The sequence below is a fragment of the Antechinus flavipes genome, chromosome 4 (genome assembly GCF_016432865.1).
Source record: "Antechinus flavipes isolate AdamAnt ecotype Samford, QLD, Australia chromosome 4, AdamAnt_v2, whole genome shotgun sequence".
Classification (NCBI taxonomy): domain Eukaryota; kingdom Metazoa; phylum Chordata; class Mammalia; order Dasyuromorphia; family Dasyuridae; genus Antechinus; species Antechinus flavipes.
Window position 1 is genome coordinate 103842769 of NC_067401.1, and position 24156 is coordinate 103866924.

The following is a 24156-nucleotide window of genomic DNA, read 5'->3' on the forward strand; positions in this document are numbered from 1 at the left end:
AACTATTCAGACTTCAATAACATTAGCACTCTTCTTACTCCCTTTTCTAGCTCTCTTAATCTTCCCTGATTAGAACATATGTGCACTGTGGGGATGGACCTTCCTTCCTTCCTTCCTTCCTTCCTTCCTTCCTTCTTCCTTCCTTCCTTCCTTCCTTCCTTCCTTCCCTCCCCCCTTCTCTCCCTTCCTCCCTTCCCCCCTTCCCCTCTTCCCTCCTTCCCCCCTCCCTCCCTCCTTTCTTCCTTCCTTCCTTTCTTTTTTGCTTGTATTTATATCCCTAGAATTTAGTACAAATCCTGGTACATTTTGTGGTTTTTCAGGTGTCTCTCTTTGTGACCCTATTTGGGTTTTCTTGGCAAAAATATTGCAGTGGTTTACCATTATTCCTTCTCCAGCTCATTTTACAGATGAGAAAACTGAGGCAAAAGCTAATAAGTATCTGAGGCCACATTTGAACTCAAGTCTTCCTCACTCTGGTGCTCTATTTTCTATATTACCTACCTGCTCCATCCTGGTACATAGTAAACATTTAATAAATGTTTGTTGCATTGTTATCTTGCTTATAAAGAGTAACTGATTAATTTTATTTGAGCAATACAAAGGTTTGATATTTAGTTACTCTGAAAAATGTGAAAGAAAACATAACTATAATTCTATTAAAATTCTGTAATTTCTTCCAAAAACATTCTACTGATGCTCCACTAGTTTAGATGACTGAACAGCCATCCAACCTAGTCTTTCTTAAGCAATCAGAAGGTTAAAAGACACAAAGCTGAAATCAAAGTTACCTATTATATCAGAAAAAGAAAAAAAAAAGATATCTAATAAGAAAGGCAGCTGCTAAAAACTTCTTTTGCACACTGAGAAAAATAGGAGGAAAAAATGAGTTTCTAAGTCATTCATTTTAATAATTATTAATACTATACTTGAAATAATAAATTAGTATACATAATTAAGAAGTTAAACAAGGTGTGATTAAAAATAATACAACCAGAGTGGAGGCTGATATTAGCTATCAGATAGGGAAAAAAATCCAGAATGCATTAAGATGCAGGGGTTACACTATTCAGAAGCCCAGAAAAAGTGTCTAAGATGATAGAAACAAATAAAATTCACAAGGACTTAACATTACAATGTCAAGATAGTAAGGAATAGCCAAGACTCAACTAAAGTAGTAAATAAAAATGTAGAGACAGATAATATTTTTAAATTGTTATGTTCAGATAAATGGTCGAAATATATGAACAGAAAGTTCTCAGAGGGAAAAATTCAAATTTTCAACAATCATTTAAAAAAAATCCAAAGCACTAATAAGAGAAATGCATTCATAAGATAGACAAATATGGCTATTATTGGAGAAGATGTGAGAAAACATGTGCATTAATATACTACTGATTAGATATTATGGATTGGTCTAGTCATACTAGAGAGCAACTAGGAACTCTACTCAAAAAGTCATAAAACTGTGTATAATTTTTGACCCAAAAAGTCACTACTACTAGATCCATACCTTAAAGATTTCCCAAAAATCAGAGAGGGACACATTTAAACAAAAATACTAAAATCAGTTCTTTGTATAGTAACAAAGAAAAGGGGGAAAGGGGGAGTTAAGGAATGGCCAACTGCCCTAAATGAATGTAATAGTGTGCCATAAGAAATGAGGAAATAGATGGTTTCAGAAAAAACTGGAAAGACTAGAAAACATTTTATAATAATAGCAATATTGTAAGAAAAACAACTTTTAAGTATCAAAATATGCTTTTTCAACAATGAGATGATTGAGGCCAGTTCCAATGATCTTGTGATGAAGCAAGCCATTATACTAGAGAGAGGGCTGTGGGAACTGAGTGTGAATCACAACATAGCATTTTCACTCTTGTTGTTGTTTGCATTTTTTCTTTCTCATTTTTTGATCTTATTTTTCTTGTACATCAAGATAATTGTATAAATATGTATACATATATTGGATTTAACATATATTTTTAACATGTTTAACATACATTGAATTATTTGTCATCTAAGAGAGGGGATGCAAGGAAGGGAAGGGAAATTTGGAACACAAGGTTTTGCAAGGGTCAATGTTGAAAAATTAACCATGCATATGTTTAAAAAAAAATTAAAAGCTTTAATTAAGGGGGAAAAAAGAAAAAAAAAAAAAACAACTTATAAAGACTTAAGAATTCTGATCCACAAAATAACCACCTAGATTCCCTAGAACCCATATAGTTAATACTTTATAAAACTTCCTGACAAAGAAGTGAGGATCTAAGGCTTCAGAATAAGGTGTATATTTGTGAGCATGGCCAACATGGTGAATTGTTTAACTTGGTTATACATAGCTGATACAAGCTATCTGTTTTTCTTTCAGAGTAAGGAGTTCATTGAGAAGAAAGGAGGCCAGCAATGGGTTTATAAAATTTTTTAAGTTTCAAAAAGATCACTGAAGCATTTTTTTTTTTTTTTGAAGCACAGAAGGCAACAGAACAAAGGCCAGTGAAAAAATGGCTTTGGAGAATTTGTTATATGCTCAAAGTAAATAGCAAGCTGTTTATAAAACAGATCCACCATAGAGGAAACTCTATTGCCCATAGTTCTGGGTCACAGTTCTAGAGTGTTGAGGAGAGATTGTGGTAAATCACAGGGGAGCAGGGACCCTGCCAAAGCAGGAAAGATATTAGCACTTGTGGCTGCATGAGAACAGGGGACCTGGTCTAAGCTCCAAGACCAAGGAGACCCTAGTACTCAGGGTTGCAAGGGAGCAGGAGCCCTCCCTGGGTAAAAACTAGAGTGACGAACAGGAGAGCAGTGACAACACTTCTTTCCACTTCATACAACTTTGTAGGTACCAAAATCTTGCAGATCCCCAAAACAAGCTCTGAAAATCCTGACGTTTACAACAGTACCTCCTCACCCAAAGATGAGCAGAGACCAATTTTAACATAAAGTTCAAAGTCAAGAAATAGGAGATATTTAAAATAACAACAACAAAAACCTGACCATAAAATATCATTACAGTGGCATAAAATACTAAGACACAAACTCAGAAGAAGACAACATCTTAAAAATAGCTACAACCAAAGGTTCAAAGAAAACTACTAAATGGACAAAATAAACTCAATTAAAAAGATAATCAGGTTAACAATATTTTGTTAAAAGATACCACAGCAATATCAAAAATTTTTACAGCAACTTTCTCTGACCAAGGCCTCATTTCTTAAATATATATTGAATATAGAATTGAGTCAAATTTATAAATAGTCAGAGAATATGAAAAGGAAGTTTTCAGAAGGAATAAAAACTATCATCATATAAAAATATTCTAAAGCACACTATTCATTAGAGAAATGCAAATAAAAACAGCTCTTGGACAGCACCTTATTTCTACCAAAAATAGCAAATTCTGGAGGAGTTGAGGGAAAATAGGTACACAGATAAACTATTGGATTATGAACTAGTTTAATCATTCTGAGGAACAACATGGAATATGCCCAAAGGGCTATAAAACTTTGACTCCATAATCTACCATTAGGTCTATATCCCAAAGATATCAAAAGAAAATGAGAAGTATTTATATGTACAAAAATATAGTAATGCTTTTTGTAGTGGTAAAGAATTATAAATTGAGGGGATGCTCATCAGTTGGAGTATAGATGAACAAAAGATGGGATATGATAGTATGGAATATTACTATATTAGTAGAAACAATGAGATGGGTGATTTCAGGAAAAAAAATATGGGAGGACATTTATGAACTGATGCAAAAGTGAGAAGAATTTGTTGATCATTGTGCACAATTAGAGCAATGCTCTAATGATGATCAACTATGAAACTTGACAACTCTGATTATTACAATGATCCAAGACAATTCCAAAGCATTCATGATGAAAAAATGCTACCCATTTCCACAAAGAGAACTAATGAACTGCATGCAAATTGAAGTGTAACTTTCTCGCTTTTCCCCGCCTTTTTTTCTAGATAATATGGAAATGTTTTGCATGATTTCACAAGTATAATTGATATTTTTTGCTTGCCCTCTCAGTGGGTGGAGGAGAGGTGGGAGAGAGGCAGAAAATCCGAAATCCAAAATTTAAAAAGAATATTTAAAATAATTCTTTTAAAAAAGGGAAAAAAAGAAAGATCAAATACAAAGATCTTTGTAAAGCAATTCGCTTGCTGTTATCATCCCTTCCTTTTACAAATAAAAAAATGACTCGGGACGTTTAAATAACTTGCCTCACATCATAATCCTAATTAGTATAGTAGGAACTAGAATTCAAACTTCCTAACTCCAACCTAATTTTCTTTTATTTTTTTTTAAATTTGTAGATCTCAAAATATGTCACAAAAATTATCTGCTAGAGATTATAACCTCAATATACCTAGGTTTTTTAAATCATGAATACCACCGGGCAAACACAGAAACTCAAAAAGAGAGTTAAAAAGAAAGTTTACTTTTCAATTTCCAAGCAATCATATTATTTCCTAAGAACACTACCACATTTTTCATGTCTTTTCAGTACTGCATAACAGAATTACGTGTACAGGAGAGGCAGGATGGTCTGGAGAGAGGGGTCCTCAAACTATGGCCCACCGGCCAGATGCAGCAGCTGAGGACGATTATCCCCTTTGCCCAGGGCTATGAAGTTTCTTTATTTAAAGGCCCACAAAACAAAGTTTTTGTTTTTACTATAGTCCGGCCCTCCAACAGTTTGAGGGACAGTGAAATGACCCCCTATTTAAAAAGTTTGAGGATCCCTGCACCGGGAAGATAGGTCACTGGACTGAAAGTAAAAGCTGATTCAAATCTCATTGGAGATTCTTCCTAACTGTGTGATTCTGGCACTTAAGTCACTCAATATCTGTGATTCAGATTCTTCATCTGTAAAATGACAAGGTTGGATTCAAGGACTTCTGAAGAAGCTTTAAATTTTTTATTCTAAAATCCTAAAAATTCAAAGAAATTAGGGGAAGACTAAAATCAGGAGATTAAACTAATTTTAAAAAGACAACATCAGCCACAAATTATTTTATGTTGCCTTTTTTAATTTCCTCGCTCTTTGATCTCCCTGAAAAAACATCAGTCAGTCAATCTGAATGAATTTGATTCAATTCAACAAGCATTCAAAAAAGCATTGTAATAGGCACTGGGAATAAAAAGCAACACTTCTTGCCTACAAGGAGTTTACATCCTATTGGGAAACATACACCCTTACATAAATAAGTAGATAAAGAATTTATACAAAAATAGATACCAAGTAATTTCAAGGAGAGGATCAGAAAATGTCTTATGTAAGATGTGGCAAATAGACAGAACTTGATAGAAGCTAGGGATTCCAAGAGGTATTGGTAAGGGAGGAGAACACAAAAGACAAGAGGAAAGCTTGCTCGCATAAAAGCAGTTACTTGTCAGATGCCTTGTCATATACAAAAAACAGCAAGTAGGCAAATTAGACTGGAAGGCTACATATGTGAAGGTTAGAAATGTAAGTCTAGCAAGAAGGGCTCTAGCTACATTATTGCAATAGTCCAGATAAAGGCGATGAGGGATTGAATTAGGGTGGAGGCTTTCTGAATTTAAAAAAAAAAAAAAGATGTAAATGATACAGTGAATTTATGAATGAAAAAAATCTTTTAATAACAGAAATGCTACTAAGTGATGTGGAGGAAGAATCATGATTTGTCTCCTGTAATCTACCATCTTCTCATGGGCTAGGAAAGGAGGGAAGGTGAAAGTAAAGGCAAAAGTCAAGTATGATTGAGATTGTGAAACTGCAAAACAGGTAAGATGCTTTTGATAGAAAAAGGGAAGTGAAGAAGAAGGGTATGTTAATGGAGAAAAGACAGTAAGTTCTCTTTCAAATAGGATGAGTTTGAACTAGATATGTTAGATAGATCTAACATAAAGTTTACAGGATCATCCATTAAGAGGTAGAAGGAATCTCATGGATAAAGAAACAAAAGCCCAGAGAGGTTTCAGGAGACCTATCGGGGGACACACAGCCAGTAAATGTCTGAAACAACAGGACATGGGTACCAGGGACTTAAGAGCTAAGGATAGTAAAAATTTTATCAGATTCATTATAGTGTCAAGATTGTGAAGGGAGAACAAACCAGAGCAGAGGATGATGAATTGGCAGAGTAGAAAGATGAAGAATATGTTCAGAAATGAGGAAGAAAGATGAAAGATAAGAACTTTTGGAATTCCAAACAAAAGAATCTGGAACTAATATATAGTACACTTAAAAATAACAACAACAAAAGCTGTACATAATGAGACACATGGCCTAATATACAATCCTCTTTTTCTATTTTTCTTCCCATTTGAAAATGTTTTTATTTGTTGGTGTTTGTCAAGTTCAGAAGAAAACAAAAAAGCAAAAAAAAATAAATTTATGTGGTCAAATAAGAATTTCAGTTTTGAATAAGAGAGGTCCAACCATCATTATAGTTAATGAAGAGATCGAAGATATTTATTTTTACTATTTCTCTGGCAGAGTAAAAGTGGAGATCATAGGAAGTGAGGAGACTGATAAGTTGGAAGGCTAGAGTATTTGAGAGGCACAGCAAATAGAGTGCTGGATTCAGTCAGGAAGTTCCAATCTTGTCTCAGAGTTTATTAGTTTTGTGACACCATTCTTGAGACCTTACTCAGTCTCAGTTTCCTCATCCGTAAAATGGGGACAATAATACCTAGTACAAAGGTTCCTGTGAGGATCAAATGAAATAATATGTAAACTGTTTTGTAAACCTTAAATTACTACATATTAGATGTTATTATTACTACTTCATTATCATCATCATCACCATTACATCCCAAAATATGAAGATAGAATGATAAACTAGGTTCTAAAACCCTTTTGAAAATGGCAAATAATAGCAAAGGTAGAGACAATGAACTTTAAGGGAAAAAAAAATATCCAGTGATCCAAACAGGAGGGAGAATTTTGAAGTGGCAGTGAGAAGTAAGGAATATGGTTATTCTTCTTCCTGGCCTGTATGTATTGGGGAACATGAGAGAAAATGCAATTGGTACTAAGGAAGATAGTTACAAATACAGTGCTTTCCAGGTAGAGCCAAGAAGATCACATGTAAAGGGCAGGAATTTTTTTTTTTTAAACAGAAGATGGGTTATATGAAGATACTGGTGTTCTCTTAATCTAAAATGAAAATGAGAAGGAGATAAAGATGTATAGAAAAGTGAGAGATTATCAAAGTAAGAACTGAGTCAAACAATTTCTGAGTTTAAGGATTTTTTTTTGTCAAGTATCTATAATGCTGAACTTAAGAATGACACCAGAATAGATTCTCAAAAAGTAATTGTATAGAATAAGAAAAATTTTAATTGTGTTCTTTTTCCTATCACTTAACATACTTGAACATTTCACGGAATGTGAATATTTCAGGAATTCATGATTAATTGATGTGGATAATCCCCTATTTATATAGATCCCAAAAAGTGCTGAGGCACCCCCCCCCCACTACCACTACCAATGTCACCAGGAGGTTAACCCTCTTGTGCTCTATACCGATGAATTTAGATAAAATAAACCTGAAAATTCTCTATAGTCATCACTCAAAAGGGGCTAGACAGAACTTGAATCCCACTAACTGCCTTCAAAAATCCAGGGTCATTTCCATGTCAACATGAAGCAAAAGAATAGGACTTTAGTAGGAAAAAATGTACAAAATTTAGGGTAAATGTTGTGCAGGTCACCAAGTCAGTTTTAATGGCCTCAAACTTACAGAATGATGTGGAGTTTCCGGTTTTGTGTGTGTGTGTGTTTTTAAACTTCCCCACTACCTAGATTCTCCCTAGCTAAGAGGTCTTAAAAAAAATTTTTTTTTAAAGGTGATAAAACTATGTCATGATCCACACTCAGTCACCACAGTCCACTTCTGAGTGCAGATGGCTCTCTTCATCACAAGACTACTGGAACTAGCCTGAATCATCTTGCTGTTGAAAAGAGCCATGTCTATTAGAATTGATCATCACATAATTTTGCTGTTATTGTTCTTCTGGTGCTATTCACTTCACTTAGTATGAATTCATCTAAGTCTCTCCAGTTCTCTCTGAAATCATCCTGCTGACCGTTTTTTAATATAACGATAATATTCCATAACATTCATATATCATAACTTATTCAGCCATTCTCCAACTGATGGGCAGCCACTCAGTTTCCAGTTTCTTGCACACAATTAATTTTTTAATACAAAAAAAGGGTTGCTACAAACATTTTGTATGTGTATACAGGTCCTTTTCCCTTTTTTAGCCAAGAAGTTTTAAATTTCTAGTGCAAGTGGTTCTACTACTTTTGTACCATGCTCCTTGCATAAGACATTCTTCCTCCCAAAAAAGGACTATCAAAAGAATTAAGAAGTGACACAACCCCTCAGATTTTGTCTACCTCATGCAAATTAGGCTGTGGAAATCCTAGCCAGATCTCTCCCTTAGGAATCTAATTTTACTCACCACTGATAGAAGCAAAAGAAAATAATACTGCTGCACCTAAATAATAATATTGCACTTAAACCCCAGCTAATTGCAATCCTTGGAAATTCTCTTCACTAACTCAAACAAACCCAGGAGAAAAGTTGGAGTGGGGAAAATCCCTTCACTTTCCTCCCCAATAATGCCTTTGAGAAGGAACAACTAAATATCAGAAAGTTTCACACATACACACAGAAAATTAACACCTGATCCACAAGCAATATTTGCTTTGTCTGTGAAACATCTCCCATTACTTATTAAACTGAGGCCAGTAACGTTCAGGCTTAATGAATGAGTTGGCCCATCTCCAATATACACACAACTTCTGATACACCCAATCCAAAGCCTGCAGAGCTTTTTTTTTTTTTTTTTTTTTTTTTTTAACCTTTTCTGAAGCTTCAAGAGCACAAATCAGTCTTAATAAGTAAAACTAAAGAAGAAAAAAAGTTTTTTTTTTTTTTTTCCTGCTCCCTTCCCCTATTCCCTGCCCCTCTGAGTACACAGATTTCAGAGATTATGCTCTTTCCACAGCTTTTAAGAGTGCTTTCCCCTTTTCTGACTGTTAAAGGACATAACTGGTGTCCTTCTAGGAGCACAATGGAGCAACGAAAGATGAGTGTCTCGAGGGCTTCGCATACAGTGCTGCTCAACCTAGAACGTGAGCGGGGCAGGTGTCATTCACCTCCCCACAGCACTAGGACAACCCGGGGCTACCCGGCCCTCCTCTCCAGGATGCACCCCACCCTGGCCCGCCCCGCCGCACTGCACTGCACTGCACCCCGGCTGGCCGAGCTCGGAAAAGGTCGAGGGGAGAAGCTTTTAATTTGAGAACGTTTCCCTCGCTTTTTTCGTGTGCTCTCCCTCCCGCCCAAGCGAAGGATCGGGAGCTGCAGCAGAGAAAAGCTAGAGCAAGTCCCGGGGAGGGGAGCAGAGGCGGGAAAGCTGTACTGGGCGCGTTTCTTCACGGGGGACCCAAAGCTATGCTGTCGGCGGAAAAAACGGCGGAGATTTGGGCGCCTCCGGGATCCGCGGCAGCGGTCCTGGTTAGGGGGGAGGGGGAAAGCTGGCCCGCGTGACTCCCCCGGGACCCTCGGTCCAACCCTGTCCTTTCCTTCCCACAGCCTGCCCTCGCCAGCTCCCCCAGTTCCAGCGCGGGCCGGGCACCGCGCCTCGGACTTGGGCCGGACTCCCAAGCGCGGCTTGTAGCTGCCTACTCACCGCTGCACTCCGCTGAAGGCTGTTCCCCCCAGTCCCCAGAATGCGGATCGCAGCCTCCGCCTCCGCCAGCCCCAGGCGCCGCCTGCTGCCGGTGCTGCAGCTCCTGCTTGAGCAGGGACAGTGGCGAGTAGTACTCGGTGCCCAGGGCTCCCGGGTGCAGTTCGGCGGACAGGGCCCCCAGGAGCAGCAGCGCCAGGAGGCGCCCGGCAGCGCCGGCTGCGGACACAGCGCCGCCCCAGCCGCAGCAACAGCAACCGGCAGGTGCCATCTTCCTTCAAGGCGCATGTGCGACCGGCTCCTCTCCTAGACACTCGAGCTTCCCCGCCTTTAGCTCGCTGCCCGGGCAGGTGGGAGGCGTGAATGGGTGGGACTAAAGAAAAGGGAACGGGCATTGATTCCTGGGAATTGTAGTCCATAAATCGGCCTGTATTATACGGGGAGCAGAGAGAAAGAACTACTACTCCCAGGAGGTATTGCGCTACGTAGCCGTGAGCTCTCTACAAATTCTCCCGCCCCCTCATCTCCAAACCAGGAAGTCAGGAGCTAACTTGATCTTCGGTGAAGGAGGCGGTGTCGCGGGCGGTGGAGATGGGGACCGGCGGGCGGAGCGGGCTACGGTTCGGGAAGGGAAGCACGGAAAAAACATCAATGAACTACGCCTCCTCTGCATCAAGCAGCTACAGGTGCATCGAGTGTAACCAGGAGGCGACGGAACTATACAGGGACTATAATCATGGGGTGCTGAAGATAACCATCTGCGTGAGTGCCCGGCTTTACGGGCGCTGGAGGTGGGGACTGGGCAGGCCAGCGGGGCGGGGTGGGGGGCGCGAAGCATGCCTTGAAATGTAAGGTATTGGGGGTAAGAGAAGACTACAGTGTACCTGAAATAAAGGGGAACCCTGTGGCTCCAGGTAAAAAATATGGCAAGAGGGGCGCCTTTTATGTATTCTTATTTGGTGGGTGGTAAGACCTGGGATGCAGACCTTTTCACCACCATTCCTGGCGTAAGGAGTTGTGCAGAACCATGTTGAGTAACTACGTTTTTAATTCTGATTTATTTTTTTCCCTTTTTAAATTTTTATTTTTTTTGAGAGCATCATCACAAAGTGTCTAAAGTGCCAGGAAGACGCATATTAGAATCCTACTTTTGACACTTAGTAGCCCCTGTGCAGCTTCCTGCATCTCTCATGTACCTCGGTTTCCCTATCTGTACAGCAGGTTAGGTAATACCTGTAGGTACCCAAATCATTGGGTTTTCGTTGGCTTTGATGTGATTAAGCTTACCCCAGAGAAATACATTGCCTTTCCCTTTTTTCTTCTTTAGTTAATTATTCCATTAATCAATAAAAATTTACTAAGCGCCTACTTTGTGCCAGGCTCTATTCTAATCGCTGAAGATGCAAAAAGAAGCTCTCCTGCTCTCAAGGAGTTTACAATCTAAATGAGGGATTGTGACAAATCATATAGTCAATATGTATCAGTGGGGCAGTTTGAATGAACTCTAGTTCTGACTTCTTAGCTATCCCCTGTATCCAGTATACCATGTTATATACAAGTTAAGTTATAAGTGCATAGTTGAGTATTAAGAATGGAAGAATTAGAGCTCTCTGGGGCAAAATAAGGAAGATATTTGAATGGAGTCCACATTTGGAATTACAGTTGATCCTTCAGACAATCTTTTTCTTCATTAAGAGAAATGTGAGGTCAAAGTATCCTCTTAAAAATGGGTTTTTAACATCTTTTAGAGTAAGGATTATTGCATTTTATATATCCTTGATTCCTAGCATAGTGCTTAACACATAATGGGCATTTAATAAATGCTTGTTGGTTAATTTAAGACAGGGGGAGAAATACCACAGGTATACTCTGTTGCTAACCGAATGAGTTCAACTTGGCTTAGTTAAATATCTTATTTGAAAAACGAGCACAGACAGAACAGACTTTGTAGGGGGAAAATCTTAATGCATTCCATTTGTTATTTGCAATTAGTTGTTAACATTAGAATCTGTGCTTATAGATCTTTGACATTATATTTGTGAAATAAAAAATCTTTTAAAATTCTTCAAAAACAGTATTTTCTGCTGACTTTGAGCTCTGCAGAGAGCACACTTTTGAGTAGTTTATAATATAATGGATCCTGTCACAGTATATTATTGGTCTAATTTTTGTATAGAGTTATCTCCCTCATGAGGTGAAGCATATGATGGACTGATCTTAGTATGTTAATGCACACAATGTAGCAAAAGTCAAAGCATTTTGGAGATGTTCCACTTTTTATTGTTACATATCTCTTCTCCTCTTGATTGACTAAATTCATGTGAAAGCCATCAGCAATTAGTCTTTCACTTCCCTCTCCTCTCTTTCACTTATAAACTCTAGGTAATCAGGTTCCCAATCTTATTCAACAGAAGCTGCTCTCTTCAAAATTCCTAATAACCTCTTAATTATTAAATATAATAACCTTTTCTTAATTCTCATTCTTCTTGTTTTCCCTGCATCATTTGACATTATCAATCACCCTTATTTTCTGCATGTTCTCTCCTCTGGTTTTTGTGACACTCCCCTTATATTTCTTATGGTATCTATCTGACCATTTTTTCTCTGAACTTTGATCCAGACCATATCCATTATGCTGGGATATTTCACAAGGGTTTTTCTTGGGCCTTCCCTCCTGAAAGTACTCAGAGTGTGGTCCAAGGACTCTTCGAAGTCCCTAAAATCTTTCAGAGGATCTGTGAAGTCAAAATATTTTCATCATCATATTAATATTCAAATTTATAATAGGATGTATTTGTGTATATATGTACACAAACAACACAAATTGTGGAAGAATTCACAATAATTTTTAAGAGTGTAATGTTTAGCCTATATTGGATTTCTTACTGTCTGGGGGAGAGGGAAGGGGAAGAAAAATTTGGAATGCAAGATTTTGCAAAAGTGAATGTTGAAAACATCTTTGCATGTATTTGGAGTGGGGGAAAAGATACTATTAAAAAAAGAAGAAGAAGAAACCAAAAAAACTATAAAAGATTCCTGTGACCAAAATTTGAGAACTGGTTTCAAATAATTACATGAGGTTTTATTTATATATATATATATATATATATATATATATATATATATATATATATATATTTTATATATATATATATATATATATATATATATATATATATATATATATATATATATGTGTGTGTGTGTGTGTGTGTGTGTATATATATATATATATATATATATATATATATCTCACTTTGTAAAACTTAAAGCACTGTATAACACTTATTATTATTATTTTACTTGGTCATATCATCAGCTCTCATGAATAAAATAATCATCTCAATGCAGTTGATTCCCATATTTATATATCCTGACTTAGTCAATCTTCAACTCCAACTGGCTCTTATCCTACAAATCTAATACATTGCCAATTCTTGTCATTTCTACCTTCATGTCCCCTTTTCTCCATTCACACAGCCACCCCCCAACACAGGAGATATCATTTCTGTCCTGGGCTAATACAATGGCTTTTTGGTTTTTCTCTTTGCCTCAAGTGTTTCACTACAATAACTTTCCTTCCATTCAGCTGTCAAAGTGATTTCTTTACTCAGTAAATTTTAGTGGCTCTCTATTACCTCCAGGAAAAAATATAAAATTCCATTTGGCTTTTAAAGTTCTTCATCACCTAGCCTCTTCCTACTTTTCCATTCTTCTTATTCTTTACTCTCCTTCACATACGCTTCAATCCCCTGGCCTTTTCATTGCTTCTCAGACATGCCATGCCATGCTATGCTATGTCATGCTGTTCTGCTGACTGACAGCCTGCCTGAAATGCTCTCCATTTTTCCCTCTGCCTCTTAGCTTCCCCAACTTTCTTGAAGATTCAGTTCAAATCCTACTTTTTAGGCCATCACAGAACTCTTTCCTTCCTTTCAACTTCCACTCCCCTGATGTCTTCCCTGAGATTATCTTCCACTTATACTGTATGTATCAAGTGTATAAAATTTTTTTGCCTATTGAATGTGAGTTCCTCGAAGGTAGGGACCTTATTTTTTCCTTTCTCTCTATCCTCCTTATTTAGCATAATACTTGGCACATAATAAGCACTAATGCTTCTTGACTGCCTATTGGCTGATATTCATTTTCCAATGGAAATACCATTGCTTAGGAGTTACATTTTAATTATATTAAACTAGTATATAAAAAGTGTCTAGCCAATTACATTTATTTAAATTCTTACTTGGAAAACTGAAATGCTTTTGGATATCTTGCTTCCCACAAAGTGGTTGTTAAATTGGAGAGGGCTGAGGGTAATCTATGGAACACAGGTTTTAGACTGAAGCTCGTCTAATGGGGTCAGAGCCGGTCTAGTAATTACAGCAAATAAGTAATATATATAGGCCCACCTTTTAATTTCTTTCTTACGGTCTAACAACTCTATTTCATTCCTTCTGTATGACTTCTTATCCAAATCACCTCTCAGTGTACTCACATTGTCTCTCTTTGCCAAGGATCCTGACAGCAGCACCCAGCTTCCCTTTTTTTATGTTTTTCTGATTTTGTCCCCTAGCAATATGTGGCCTGACATATATTTAGAAGAAAAATCCTGACATTCTTGTCAGTTTGATCCAAAAGGTGAAATGTAGCTTCTTTTAGAGCTAAAGTTAAATTCTTGAAGTAATTAGACCAGGGTAGCTGGAATTAATGGGAAGAGAGTAGTGGCTCCAAAAGAAGCAGGATTTGAATACTTTTCCCCCAATTAACTTTATCAACTGTGGCACTTTGCTTCTGAGACCATCTATCCTCCCGACTTTTAGTGTAGTGGTTTGTCTATTGTATCATGCTACCTTTTTATACCTTGGTTACTACAGAGATCAAATTAAAGTGAAAAAATACATCTGCCTTCATTTATTCAATTGGGACTTGTAACTTCTTGTGGCTTTTCTTTTTTTTTTTTTTTTCCTCCTGTAAAATAACTTTTTGTTAGAGGTTGTCCTGATGTTTGTAGATTTAGGGGGTCAGATATGCTTCAGCTAATTTTACCCTGTAGCTCTATGATTTTAATTAAAATGCATTAAATTACTGTTTCCAATCTTTTTGCAAATTGATTACCTTTTCACCTATAAATAACTTTTTCAAAGCTTCAATACCATTCTCATGAGATTTGCAAATTATTGCTTCAATTATATATGGAATTATTCATTGCCTGTGTAATTTCATTATGTTGAAATGAACAAAAATATAAAATTTCTAGTGAAGTTGGTCACGTAAGTATATTAGGATTCTTTCTAAAACTCCTGTTCCAAATTCTGTTTCCCTTTTATAGGAGTCCCCAAAAGCCACTAATTTAACCCTGAAAGCCTGGAGTCTACCCTGAAAAAGCCAGGCTCTCTCTTCTGTTACACATAATTCCTCAAATCCTCCTAGAGCAGCCAAAAATCCCCACCCTGGCCACACTCATAGACATCTTTCCAAAATTCCATATTGCTAAAGAGAAAGAAAGAGCAAGGTTTTTGCTTTCTCTTCCTCTATTTTGACTAGCCTATAGCTATTCAAATTATACCAAGGGCTTTTTTACCCATCCAGCTGTGAGTATGAAATCTCTTTAATATAGAATTGGGATTCAAAAATCCTTAAATCAGGTAACAGTCTCTTTAAGATTTGTTCTTACTGGCTTCAGGAAATACTTTGTTGATGAAAACAGTAAGTATATGTTCACTTTATTTACTACAAAATAATCCTTTGCTAGCTATCATTCTCATATAAAAATGACCCACTATTTACCATCTTACAGTACTTGTCTTGTGAAATACTTCATTGATAATATGTTGAAATCTTCACATTTTCCATTGGCCATTTAGGTGACCTGCAGTTTTAGTGCTTCAGAGACAACTATTATTTAACTTGTAACCATATAGTATCATCAGAAAAATATCAATGTATAAAGATTGCTATTTGTTTCAAGAAGAAATTTGACGTTGAGCATTGCAAGATTTACCAAAGAAAATACTGCCCTTTCTCTTAATGTACAATTTTGGACTAATTTGATACTAATGTTGTTCTTTCTTCCTTCAAATCAATGGGATTAATCATACATAGATAGGTATTAATTCCTATATAATTAACCAGTCTGTATATTTGTTGGAAAATAATACATTTTAGGTTTTGTGATATTTCTTGGTGTTCACATCTAATAACCTACCGACTCTTTCTTTGAAGAAAGTACATACTCTTGATATATTGAAGCTTATGCATACTCTGTGAACTTTTAGCCTTTCTTCATTTATTACTCTTAAACCATGTTTTCCAAAACATTTTTTTTGCCATCTTCCCTCAAAAGCCTCTCTTAGCATTGAAGCTACTGAGTATTACAGTAAACACTGAATAATAGAGAGGTGTTTTGGGTAGGATTTCTTTACTTCCTCATCCTCTACAGCAGGGGTCCTCAAACTTTTTAAATAGGGGCCAGTTCACTGTCCTCAGACTGTTGGAGGGCCGGACTATAGTAAAAACGAAAACTTTGTTTTGTGGGCCTTTAAATAAAGAAACTTCATAGCCCTGGGTGAGGGGGATAATCATCCTCAGCTACTGCATCTGGCCCGCGGACCGTAGTTTGAGGACCCCTGCCAGCATTTGGCTTCACTGGTAGTCTTTTTTGCAAAAACTGATATGAACATTGTAACATACAGTTTGCAGGTATCCCATGGATCTTGGAAAGGAAGTTTTTTGTTGTGTTTGGAATTGTAGAAGGCCGGAATTTTGGAGAAGTATACTTGAAACAAGGATACTGACAACAAGGCCCATCTGAAGGACCTCCAGAAAGCTAGCCCGAACATTACAGGAATTATGATAAAAATCAATTCCATACATTTGGCTTTTCTGGAAAGGACTCATGAGCCATCACTCCCTTTAGCTACAACTAACTTTTTTTTGTCTTCTGGTTTCAATTATAGCAAGAATTTTTAAATTGGTATTATTTAGTTCCTCCAGTAATCTATAGGCACAGTTAACTATAGCAAATTTTGTGGCAGAGTGAACCGAGTGACAGACTTGGAGTCAGAAAGACTTAAGATAACTGTAATGTGAAACTATGCCCAAAGGGCTATCAAACTCTGCATACCTTTTGATCCAGTAGTATCTTTACTGGCTCTTTATCCCAAAGAGATCATAAAAAAAGGGAAAGAATCCACATGTGCAAAAGTGGTTGTCAGCCCTTTTTGTAGTGGCAAGAAACTGGAAACTGAATGGATGCTCATCATTTGGGGAATCACTGGTATGAATGTTACGAAATATTATTGTTTTATAAGAAATGATCAGGCCTTCAGAGAGGCCTGGAGAGACTTGCATAAACTGATGCTAAGTAAAGTGAGAACATTTATACATAGCAGTAAATAGCAAAATTATATGATGATCCATTCTGATGGACATGGCACTTTTCAACAATGAGGTGATTCAAGGCGGTTCCAAAGGTCTTGTGATGAAGAGAGCCATCTGTACACAAAGACAGGACTATGGGGACTGATTATGGATCACAACATAGTATTTTCACTTTTTTATTGTTATTTGCTTGCATTTTATTTTCTTTCTCTTTTTTTTCTTTTTGATATGATTTTTCTTGTGCAGCATGATAATTGTAGAAATATATATAGAAGAATTGCACATTTTTAACATATATTGGATTACTTGCTGTCTAGGGGAGGGGTTTGGGGAAAGGGAGGGAAAAGAATATGGAACACAAGGTTTTACAAGGGTGAATGCTGAAAATTATCTATGTTTATGTTTTGAAAATAAAACTGTTGGGGCAACTAGATGGCAAAGTGGATAGAACACCAGGCCTGAAGTCAGGAGGACCTGAGTTCAAATCTGGCCTCACACATTTAACACTTCCTAGCTGTGTGACTCTGGGCAAGTCACTTAACCCCAATTGCCTCAGCCAAAAAAAAAATATAGGATGGAAGGAAGAAAGAAACGAAGAAATAATTTTTTTTTTAAAAGAAGACAAACAAAACTATGTCCAATGTCAACCTTTAAATACAATTTTACATATATCTCAATTCCAGGTTAAAATATTAGTAGTTCTGGCCTGAAAGATTATAATGTAGGACAAACTTTGTCATCACATATGTATTTAATCAAAATGCGTGAAAATGTCAACATAACCTGATTTTTCAACACCAGAATAGTGCAGCCATTTTTAAATTTGTAAGATTTCATAATGTGGGTTTACTTGTTCTGACATAATCTTCTGTTGAAATATTTCAGAAATCTTGCCAGAAGCCTGTGGACAAGTACATCGAGTATGATCCTGTTATCATCTTGATCAATGCCATTTTATGCAAAGCGCAAGCCTACAGGCATATTCTTTTCAATACTGAGATAAATGTAAGTTGTGCAATTTTCTCATTTTTGCTTCATTTGAAAACTTTTAAATGTCTAAGAGACTGATAAATTAAAAGGAATATTTACACTATTTACAAGTTGTTATTCCATACCTAGTTGCTTTTGAGTGACTATGAATATAGTAAAGCACCCTTCTGCCATTTAATCTTGGAAGTCATCATAAAGGAAGTAGGATTTCAGAGTTCCATTTAATTTATTGAATTGAAATCTGTTTAACATTTTAGATCAATAAACACTCTATAAATAGTAAGATGATAAGAGTTGTTTGCTCAACATTAGGAAATCTTAGTAGTTTAAAATAACAAGAGGGAAAGTCCTTGCTTTGTAGGCCATCTGACCCTATCTCCTCTGCAAGTTTAGGCTTGATCCCTTCTACCTTTAAAAATCTTAAAGGTCAGAAAGATTTTAATTTTATAAATAGGCATATGTAAGGAACATGTCAAAAAATTGCCTTGAATTTCCTAATATTTTCTATTTCTACAACAGCTTTAAACTTTAGAATTTTCCATTGATTTGTAATCTGTTCCTGTCTTTGATAACAAAAACTAGATAAGGACTAGAATCAGTTTTATTAGGAATTTTACAGTCAGTACAAACGACTTTAGTAAGATACCAAGTAAAATTTATATTGCCCTTGTTTTCTTGCTTCTCCTCTCACCATTACATGTCACTCTTTTGTGTTTTCTTCTGTGTGAAAGGAAATAAAGAACTTACAAATCATATAGTTGATTAGTGAAATGATTTAAAGGATGAATGCAAATGGATTGTTAATGTGATAGTCCTAAATTTAAAAAGGTATTAAGTGGGAACCTACTTAGCAAAAATAAACATTTCTGCAGTATTTTTGCCTTGTTTATATTAAGTACATTTAGGCTGTTTCTTTACCTGACTTAAGTGCCAGGGTGTTTTTGGTTATCAGATCCATGGGAAGCTCTGCATATTTTGTTTGCTTTGTGAAGCATATCTGAGGTGGTTGCAGCTACAAGATTCAAGCCAGCACACTGACCCTGATGACTTAATAAGATATGCCAAAGAATGGGATTTCTATAGAATGTTTACAATAGCTTCTTTAGGTAAGAAGTCACTCTTTCTATTCCTGTGGAAATATTAATCTTCATTAAAACCTCAGAGAGGCTTTATCAGTTAAATTTAACAAAAAGTATCTACTTTGTTCACTCTGCTAGAAATTAAAGAGTCAAAAACAGGTCTATCTCTGTCCTCAAGGAGTTTACAGTCTAGTAAAGTAAAAAGGGAATTTAAGGAGGGAGCGAATCATGGATTATGACACCTTTGCTGACCCTTAAAGAAAGCTAAAGATTTTAAGGGGCAAAGATGAGATTCCAGCTGTATTCCAGGCCTGACAAATGACTACTACAAAGGCACTGAGATGGGAGATGGGCGATGGACTGCTGCATTCAGAATGAAGTGGTCAGATGAACTGGAATGAAGAGGTGGAGATTAAGTTCTACAATCGGCCACTGACGTGCTCTATGATTTTAATTAAATCACTTCAGCTTTTTTGTTGTTATTTTTTGCTTTTTCATATGAAATGGGGGATAAATCATTCTTCAATAAATCAAATAGCTTTTAAAAAATTTTTGTAATATATATGTCATTGTAATAATATACCTCTAATTCAGCATGTCTTATTACTTGGGTGACCAGTTATCTAATTTGAAGAAATTAGATAAATAAACTAAATAGATTTGCAATATTTGCATATATATGCTAATCACATGTGTCCTACTAGATGTAGGACTTATTACATTCAAATAGTCAGTTTGGTCAGTGGGAGGATTCTTCCCAGTCTTCTCTCTGAATGCTGTTGTCTTAACAAATGTCTTATATGTAGCACTCACTCTGATATTTGCATAATATTTCCCATTATCTCATTTGAGCCCTGTAAGGATAAGTTTTATGTATGATAGTATCTCTGTTTTGTAGATGAGAGAACAAACTTGTTGTGGTTAAATAACTTTCCCAGAATCACAAACTTAGTTAATTTGGCCTCAGGGACTTACTTGCTGGGTGATCCTGGACAAATTACTTAACCCTGTTTGCCTCAGTTTCTCATCTGTAAAATGAGCTGGAGAAGGAAATGGCAAACTGCTCTAGTCTGTCTGCCAAGAAAACCCCAATGGGATTACAAAGAGTTGAACATGACTGAACAATAAATGTATTTATAAATAGAGATAACATAAATCTTTTTCAGTTTCTTATAAATGCTTTGGGAATTTGAAAGGAAATTTATTTTTAATCAAAATTGAGATCTAAACAAATGTTAACAAATCAGGATTATCCAGATCCCTTATTTGTTGAGGCTGGCTGATGATGTTAATAATGATAATAGATGACATTTAAATAGTGCTACAAGGTTTGCCCAATATTTTATATATTTTTTTTCTCATTTTATTCTTACAGTTCTGTGAGGCAGATGGTATTATTAGTCACATTTTACAGATGAGACTTAAAATTGCTTGTCAACTGCTGATGTCAATTCTAATAATTATCTTATGCTTTACCTGGGGATAACTACTATTATTTTAAAATAACTGATGATAGACTTTCTAGCAACAAACATCCTAGCTTCCAGTATTTTTTTTCCCTCAAGCATCAAAAGCTAAGCAGGGTAAACTACACAAACTCAGGAAAAGAAAACCTTTAAACCCCTGTAAGAATACTTATTCTGTATTTACTTACAGTGGGAATTAAGTAGAAATATTGTATTATTTTCTACTTGTTGAATTTTTTAATGTATGTGACATTTTTGCCATTAGGTTGTAAGCGTCTATATCCCCTATAGCATTTGACATAGTATAGCAATCAGGTTCATTAATTGAATTTAGAAATAAAGTGTCTCAATTCAAGAAAAACTAAACAATACCAAATCTACAATAAATACTATGTAAGTATTGATTAATAATGACACAGACACTGATCTATGTTTTTATTCTAAAGGAAAGCTATCAAAGGGTTTCTCTCAACTTTTTTAAATAACAAGAGAGCCTATTGTAAGTTTCAGAAACTGTATTCTTCTTTTAATGCCCTTTGTACTTGTCACTAGAAAACTTAAAATGACTTAATATGGCTAAAGCATCAATTCACAAATTTTCTATAGAAAATTGTTGGAGGTCTTGGCTTTTGTTAAATAAGAGGGAAAAGCTTTTCAATTCAATAATACCATATTAGTTATGTTTTTATGGCTCATTTCCAAGGAATTCCAAGTAGAGTATTCATATTATGTCTTATCTTTCTTGTAAAGGATCATGGGTTCATAAAATTTCATAGATGGAAGGAATCCTAGGATTCTTGTAGTCCAATCTTTTCTTTTTATAGGTGGGGACACTGAAGCAGCCTTATTTTTCATACTTTTATAAATAAGGATACTGGAGGCTCAAATTTTACATTATTGAGAAGCAAATCTAAATCCAACTAACATCTTTTTTTTTTTAAGTTTTAATAATTTTTCATTTAACAATCATTTGAAAATTAATTCTGTTCTTTTCTCTGGCTCTCCATTCCTGTTGAGAAATGAATGGATGAAACCTTCAATACATAGCTACAGAGTCTAGTAAAACATTTCCCACATCAGCCATGTCTCATAATGTGTGGTAAGACCAGTTTCTAAACCTTAAGTCATATTAAAAGGGATGTAGTTAAACGGGAGAGTAAAATACCTTTAGATAGCATTCTTTGCAGATAATTATCTAGTTTCTTTCATTGGAATTGTTTAAGCCAAGGATTTCACAATAAAAAGATAAGTATATTAAAAGGGAAAAAATCATCAGTATATATGTTATATATATGTATATATATAAAATCAAATTCCTTACATTTGCTATCTTTAGAATAAATCCTCTAATCCTCTGAATTCAGACCTCTTGTTCCTTATTCTATTCTATTCTTCCTTTTAAGATACATCTCAGAAATCATAGACTTTTGGAGAGTTTATATATTATCTCTAGATACTGAAGAAATAGGAACTGAAAATCTAAGAGGAAAAAAATTGAGTACTCAGTCTATCTCTAGTTGAATTGTCTCAAGTAAACCACATAAATCAAGTTGAATTAAATTGTGTTTCAGAAATTACATTAGCACAGTTTGACTAAAAGCCACAGGTCCAGAAAAACAGATAAATTCCCATACAACATTATTCACAAAATCTATTGATTGGTTTTTGGAATTAGGGTTTATTTGTTTTTAGGTGGAGTTTGGTTTTGATGTAATAATTCATATTTTCCATTTTCATTTCTTCTATAGAACAAATGACTTTCTTTATTGGGATTTTTTCTGGTTTATGGCTAATCCAAACCACAACACTAAAAAGAAAGTCCAACTTCATTTTGCTTCTGAAAGCACTACTATTGTCCAGCTATGGGAAACTCCTGCTGATTCCAGCCGTCATTTGGGAACATGACTACACTCCTCTATGCCTCAAACTTATAAAAGTATTTGTCCTTACATCAAATTCTCAGGCAATCAGAGGTAGATTCATATTTTAATTTCTGTTTGTTAGTTTCCATTGTTTTTCCATTTGGCATAGAAATAAGTTAATCCCATATATTTAGGGCACATAACTTTAAAATCATAATGAATAGAATAATACATTGTACAGTGCTTATAAAAGCACTTTTCAAAGTACTTTTATATTTCTGTGTGAACAATACAATGATGATATCAGCTAGGCAAGGTAAATGGTATTATTAATTATATTAATCGTAAAGAAACAAAGATTTAGAGACATTAAATGACTTGCTTGTGGAAGTCAGCCCTTTGCATTTCTTGAATGTTTTTTCATACAAACCCAAATCAAGTAGGAGAAATCAAAAGTTATTCTTTTAGGGAATGCTGATTTTAATCTGGTATCTCTTTATCCATATGATGACCTTTCTCAGCCTTTGTGCTGCTTTTAGTACTATTTTTGTTGCCTTTCATTTTTATATTATTTCTAATATTAATACCTTCTCACTGGCTTCCCCCTTTTATTTTGGGTTTCCTAAATTTTGGTTTTTATCTTGGGAGGATGAGGAGATTGTATTGTCACTATAAGCACATTTTGGGGCTCACTCAATCTTGTGATACAGTTGACAGTAGAAAAGTATACAGATGCAAAGGTATGTATGGGAGAAGATAGCAGCATTGATAAATATGATCCAGTGCAATGGTTCTGTAGAACAAATACATTAAAAAAATAATAATAACCTTTAAGTCTACAGAGTATTCTCTGTAAATAGTCTCAGTAAAAACTTGTACAAAATTTAAGTGTAACCAGTTTATTAATTTTGTAAACAATGAGTGATTTTCATTTCTTTTGCAGTGACTCTAAACATCAGTCGCAAGCTTTCATTGTTGGCCATCCTAAGTGGATTAATATTTGAAAGCAGTGTGGTCTGCTTCTTCCAAAAGATGGGATGGGATGTAGAAAGTAATTGTTCCATCTATAAAACTTAAAATTTTTCTTGAAAATAAAGAAGAAAAACTTCTATAATGTTGACTTTCAGGAAACTATCTTAAATGGTGACATGAATTCTTTTTTTCTGAAAAATTCATCCAAAAAAGGGACATGCACTAGCAAAGTAATTAGGAATACAGTGGCACTTCTTTTGAAATACTGGTTGTATTTCAATTTTTAATTAAATGGTTTCTTTGTGCTCAGTTCTACTGTGTTTTCTGTATAAGGGCTTCTTAAATTTTTTCCATTCACAGTTCATTTTTGCCCAATAATTTTTGCACAATCCCAGGCATATAAGTTTGTAAGATAGGTTTACAAATCAAACTTTTGCTGATAGTAAATCATAATTTCTCAACACATTCTGTTACATGACCCATAGTGTAAGAAACTTTGTTCTCTATCCTTTATTTTTTTAATGGTTGTTTTAAAACATCTTTTCTGCTCAAATTGCCAGTTCTGTCTTCATTTCCTATTTCATATCCTATCAGATAAATTTGCCTTCCATTTTTTTTTTTTTTTTTGGCTGGGAAGGTACAAATCATGAATTCCTAGAATCACAGTTCCATAACTCATAGAATTTCATTTAGTAAAACCTTCA

The 24156-nt window shown here is 35.5% G+C and overlaps 2 protein-coding genes across 3 annotated transcripts in view; one reads left to right on the forward strand and one right to left on the reverse strand.

Moving 5' to 3' along the window:
* The window catches only part of TTC13 (tetratricopeptide repeat domain 13), an 82791-nt gene extending 72726 nt beyond the window's left edge, over nucleotides 1-10065 (reverse strand). For both annotated transcript variants that reach the window (XM_051993637.1, XM_051993636.1), the window contains exon 1: nucleotides 9707-10065. In XM_051993637.1, coding sequence (XP_051849597.1) covers nucleotides 9707-9974 — 268 coding nt within the window. In that variant the 5' untranslated portion in view covers nucleotides 9975-10065. The remainder of the gene's footprint in view (nucleotides 1-9706) is intronic.
* Nucleotides 10066-10210: 145 nt separating this feature from the next.
* ARV1 (ARV1 homolog, fatty acid homeostasis modulator) lies at nucleotides 10211-23761 on the forward strand. The gene is made up of 5 exons (XM_051993650.1): nucleotides 10211-10465; nucleotides 17969-18088; nucleotides 19026-19179; nucleotides 22367-22591; nucleotides 23424-23761. Exons 1-5 carry the CDS (start codon nucleotides 10295-10297, stop codon nucleotides 23555-23557), a joined length of 804 nt encoding a protein of 267 aa, XP_051849610.1. The 5' UTR covers nucleotides 10211-10294; the 3' UTR covers nucleotides 23558-23761.
* Nucleotides 23762-24156: the final 395 nt, after the last annotated feature.

Excerpts from the sequence above, each read along its gene's own strand:
- ARV1 (XM_051993650.1), top strand. The coding sequence starts at position 10,295 with ATGGGGACCGGCGGGCGGAGCGGGCTACGGTTCGGGAAGGGAAGCACG. Across the intron at positions 18,089-19,025 it reads TTTTCAATACTGAGATAAAT|ATCCATGGGAAGCTCTGCAT; the intron begins GTAAGTTGTGCA and ends TTTGGTTATCAG. Across the intron at positions 22,592-23,423 it reads AAATTCTCAGGCAATCAGAG|TGACTCTAAACATCAGTCGC; the intron begins GTAGATTCATAT and ends TTTCTTTTGCAG.